Source organism: Populus nigra, chromosome 11 (genome assembly GCF_951802175.1).
Source record: "Populus nigra chromosome 11, ddPopNigr1.1, whole genome shotgun sequence".
NCBI classification, from domain to species: Eukaryota; Viridiplantae; Streptophyta; class Magnoliopsida; order Malpighiales; family Salicaceae; genus Populus; species Populus nigra.
Window position 1 is genome coordinate 1,877,794 of NC_084862.1, and position 3,922 is coordinate 1,881,715.

General features: G+C 34.9%; 1 protein-coding gene across 1 annotated transcript; it reads left to right on the plus strand.

The window, feature by feature from the left end:
- Positions 1-201: 201 nt before the first annotated feature.
- Positions 202-3,922, plus strand: LOC133668804 (uncharacterized). The gene is made up of 4 exons (XM_062088813.1): positions 202-435; positions 1,002-1,160; positions 1,876-2,094; positions 3,555-3,922. The coding sequence occupies exons 1-4, from the start codon at positions 250-252 to the stop codon at positions 3,894-3,896; spliced, it is 906 nt and encodes a 301-aa protein (XP_061944797.1). The 5' UTR covers positions 202-249; the 3' UTR covers positions 3,897-3,922.

Below are 3,922 nucleotides of genomic sequence, written 5' to 3' on the forward strand. Positions count from 1 at the left end.
AAACTTGTTATATCTTTTTAACGAGATAAATTTTTTTTAATTAGAATAACCTGAACAGGATAAAAATTATTTTTTATATGATTTAAAAATACACCAAACAATTGCCAATTTTTTTTTTATTATGTTCAGTTTGTCATTATCCGTCGTAATAAATACTACCTTAATTTCTATAGTTTTATTTCATTTTCTCCCACATATAATAAGTACAAGAGAAAGTGAGTGCCAGAGGAAGCGAAGCAAAGGCGTACTATGGCGCCTTATCTAACCGTTGGTATACTACCCGCCAAGTTTGGGTTCAGTTTTAACAAATCGTTGATTCAAAATCCAAACCCTCTCTATCACACCTCCAAACTCAAATTCAAATCCAATCTCGGCTTCAAATCTTCTCTCAAATGCCGCTGCATCAAGAAAGAAATCACTGATAAAGCCACTGAGGTATGTATAATTTATTCAAAACCCGTATATCATGATATTTTCTTGCATTAAATTGTAATATAAGCTTGCGTAACTTGTCACGCTTAGACAAGAGAGCAATTGGTAGGGTTGGTTCTTGTATAATGAAAATGACCTATGTTTGGATTTGTTTAGTTTTTGAGTTGCTGAGTATGTAAATTGGTAGTTCTCAGTAAATTGCTTGATGGGTTTGGTTTGTTTCTTCATTTTTAGTCGTTGTCAAGTTATATTGTTGAAATGGGGTTTTGTTGTGATAAGTAAACGTGGGTTTATCTTTTTCTTGTTTTTTTTTTTTTAATCATTGGGGTGAATGCTAACAGGACTTGAAAGAGAATTACGGAATAGGGTTTGTTCTTGTATAGTAAGGATGACCCATGTTTGGATTTGTTGAGTTTTACAGAAGCAAATTTCTTAATGGGTTTGCTTTTTCTTTCAGTTTTAGTTAATTTCTAGCTAAATTATCGTGTAATGGGGTTTGTTGTGATATGTAAGCATGGTTTCCTTTTTCTTTTTCTTTTTCTTTTAATTTGTGGGGTGAATGCTGACAGGAATTTTCAGTGCTTTCGTTGGATATTCCATGGGAGAGAGGGAGTATATGGAGCACTATGGCTTTGTACATGTTCAATTTTCATATCCCTTTGGGTATTGGAGGCATGTCTATAGTTGCCAATGTATTGCATCAACCTGTTCTTGATCCTCAGACGGAAGTGAGTGAGTTTCTCTTACCTTCATTTTGCATGGTAGAATAATGTTTTCCATATTGGTCTAAGCACCATGAGTCTAAGCACCATGAGTCTAAACCCATAGCTTGTTGAGGCAGGGTGTGGCCAATTTGGTAACCAGATGCATTGATACCTGTACCTTTCTTGATTAGGACCAGATTTATGATTTTCGTTTTAGGGGGAACCATCATCGAACAGAGACTAATAATCCACAACTTAGACAAATGCAAAAACCAAATGCAGCTGCTAGTACAGAACTTTACGCAATACAACTTGGTGTTCTTTTCATAGAATGGAATCTGCCATGGGGGTATCAATTACAATGGATCTATGGACAGTATTAATAATTCTTCGTTATGCAGTAAATCATAGAAACCCATAAGATTCACATTTTTCTATTTCCTTTTCCTTTTCCTTTTCCTTTTCCTTTTAGTGTGAAAACGAACTCTTTCTAAATAATTCGACTGTCAGTTGGCTTTCATACAAATTGATTTGCTAGGATTTTCCTGGCAAGGACTTCATCAATTGCATGTTTAGCGACACCAGTGGTATGGTCGTCTTCTGATATGCCATCATCAAACATTCATGACAAGAACTTCATTCAGCAGGGTAACTCGATATATTTTGTATTAGAAGCAGTGCAGGTGTTCATCTCTGTATCCAAGCAGTTGCATAATGATTTTTGTTTTCTATACTGCAGGTGTTGTCACTGCTTGCAATCCAAATTTTAGAACTCGCTGCTTCTCTGCTTCTACTTAAGAGCACTGCTAAGCCAGAATATGAGGTAGTGAGCTTCTTTAAAACTGATGAATTGTCAAAGAAGAGGAACTGGCTGCTGGCTTCATCACTAGGTTTCGGCTTTCTTGTTCTGTTGGTGTTCCTTACATCACTTGTTGCTGACAGACTAATTGGACCTAAGGTTGGTTTTTGGATTTATCTATTTCTTTTCTTAAATGCTTTCAAGCCTTGTTTATATCATTGATGGTGTGCATTGACAATTTCCGGATGAGGCTTTATTCAAATTTTGTATACAAAGTCAGGGCATAATGTATTATCAATTAATTGACTGTCTATTTGTTTAGGCGCTTCTGATTTTCTTTGCTTTTATAAAATATGCACAGATCTTTCTGGCTTAGTTTAATTTTGATTCGCCTGAATCTTGATGATTCCTTTTTGAGATCAATGACTTTAAGCTCATTGGTACAATTCTAATACCTATTATTAAGATTAACTAAGTTATAATGTGTTTGAAATTTTTTTAGATGAGATTTCATAACAATATACAATGAAATGAAACCATACAAGTCATGGTTATATTATAAAAAAAATTAAAATAATTCAAGTAAGAGTAGAGAGTTTTATTCGCCATCTTGTAGGCTTGAGTTGTTATCTTAAGTAGCTTACTTTTTCTTTCAATAGATGGAACAAATATGAGTTTCCCCCTACTTTGACTTTCTAGGTATCTTTTTATTTGATGCAGGATGGTTTTATGGATTTTAATTGTTGTTGATAGATCCTCTGAATTTCTAAGTGATGAATAGTTTACTGTAACTCTGTTTTGACCATTTTAAACCAAAGTGGTCAACAATATTGTGGGTGTACGGGTTATATTTCAGACTCATTGAGATGACCGGAACTGCTATTTTTTTTCCATTCCCCCTAAGACTACTGATACTCTTGGAAAGATGATATGCCATTCACGTGAAAGGAAGACTGATATATCATGAAAGAAAAAGGTTGGGAAATAAGGGGTCGGGAGGAGTTTCATTTTCTGCTATTAGAGCATTCATTAAGTTGCATTAGGTATAGGTATGTGCAACAGAAACAAAATGGTTTGCCCATGGTGTACATATAATTTGAAACAACTTTGTCATAACTTCATAAGGTTTGCTATTTCTAAACGCATAGAGTCTCTATAATGTTGCTTTACAAGTCTGTGGTTTCATTTGGAAAATAATCATAACTATGCCTGTAGCTCGACCTTATGTTGTTATTTGTTCATCTGACTAATTTTTTATGCAAAATAGATAGTTTTATGGACAGGGGAGTCCAGAATGCATCATCTGTTCTGGAAAAAATCCAAAATCGATTTCATTGGCATTTATGGTCCTACCATAGATTCAATTGGGATTTAGACCAATTTACATGATAGGGCATGCAAAGTTTTCCATTATTTGTTGCTTCAATAATATGTATGAACTCATCGTAACACCATCCTGTAAATTTATTCTGTAGACAGTGTTTGCTTTCTATTTCTTTTATTTGAGTTCTTTGTGACTTATCCTTTTGCTGTGATATTTCTTTCTTGGTTGAATGATGATAACAAATTCGGCCTCCAGAGATGTGCTGACATTAACATTCTTGAAATGATGTTTTCAGGCTGTGAACAACCCTATTGTGAAGGAGATTCTTCTGAGCAGCAGCATCTCGAAAGTTGCCTGCATCCTGGTTTATTGCCTTGTCACCCCCCTGCTGGAAGAAATTGTTTACAGAGGCTTTCTATTGAAATCTCTTGCCTCTACCATGAACTGGCAGCAGGCAGTTTTACTAAGCTCAGCTGTTTTTAGTGCTGCTCACTTCTCTGGTGAGAATTTTATACAGTTGTTTATAATTGGGTGTGTCCTTGGATGCTCCTATTCTTGGTCTGGGAACTTATGTTCTCCCATTCTAACACATTCCTTATACAATGCCCTGACACTGATCATAACATATTTTAGTTAAATATAAATTTTTGAGCCATTTTAATA

What these genes read in the sequence shown, in the direction of transcription:
- LOC133668804 (XM_062088813.1), top strand. Translation starts at nt 250, where the DNA reads ATGGCGCCTTATCTAACCGTTGGTATACTACCCGCCAAGTTTGGGTTC. An exon ending in TCACTGATAAAGCCACTGAG is followed by an intron (nt 436 to 1,001) that starts GTATGTATAATT and finishes GAATGCTGACAG; the next exon opens with GAATTTTCAGTGCTTTCGTT. An exon ending in TTCTTGATCCTCAGACGGAA is followed by an intron (nt 1,161 to 1,875) that starts GTGAGTGAGTTT and finishes TCTATACTGCAG; the next exon opens with GTGTTGTCACTGCTTGCAAT.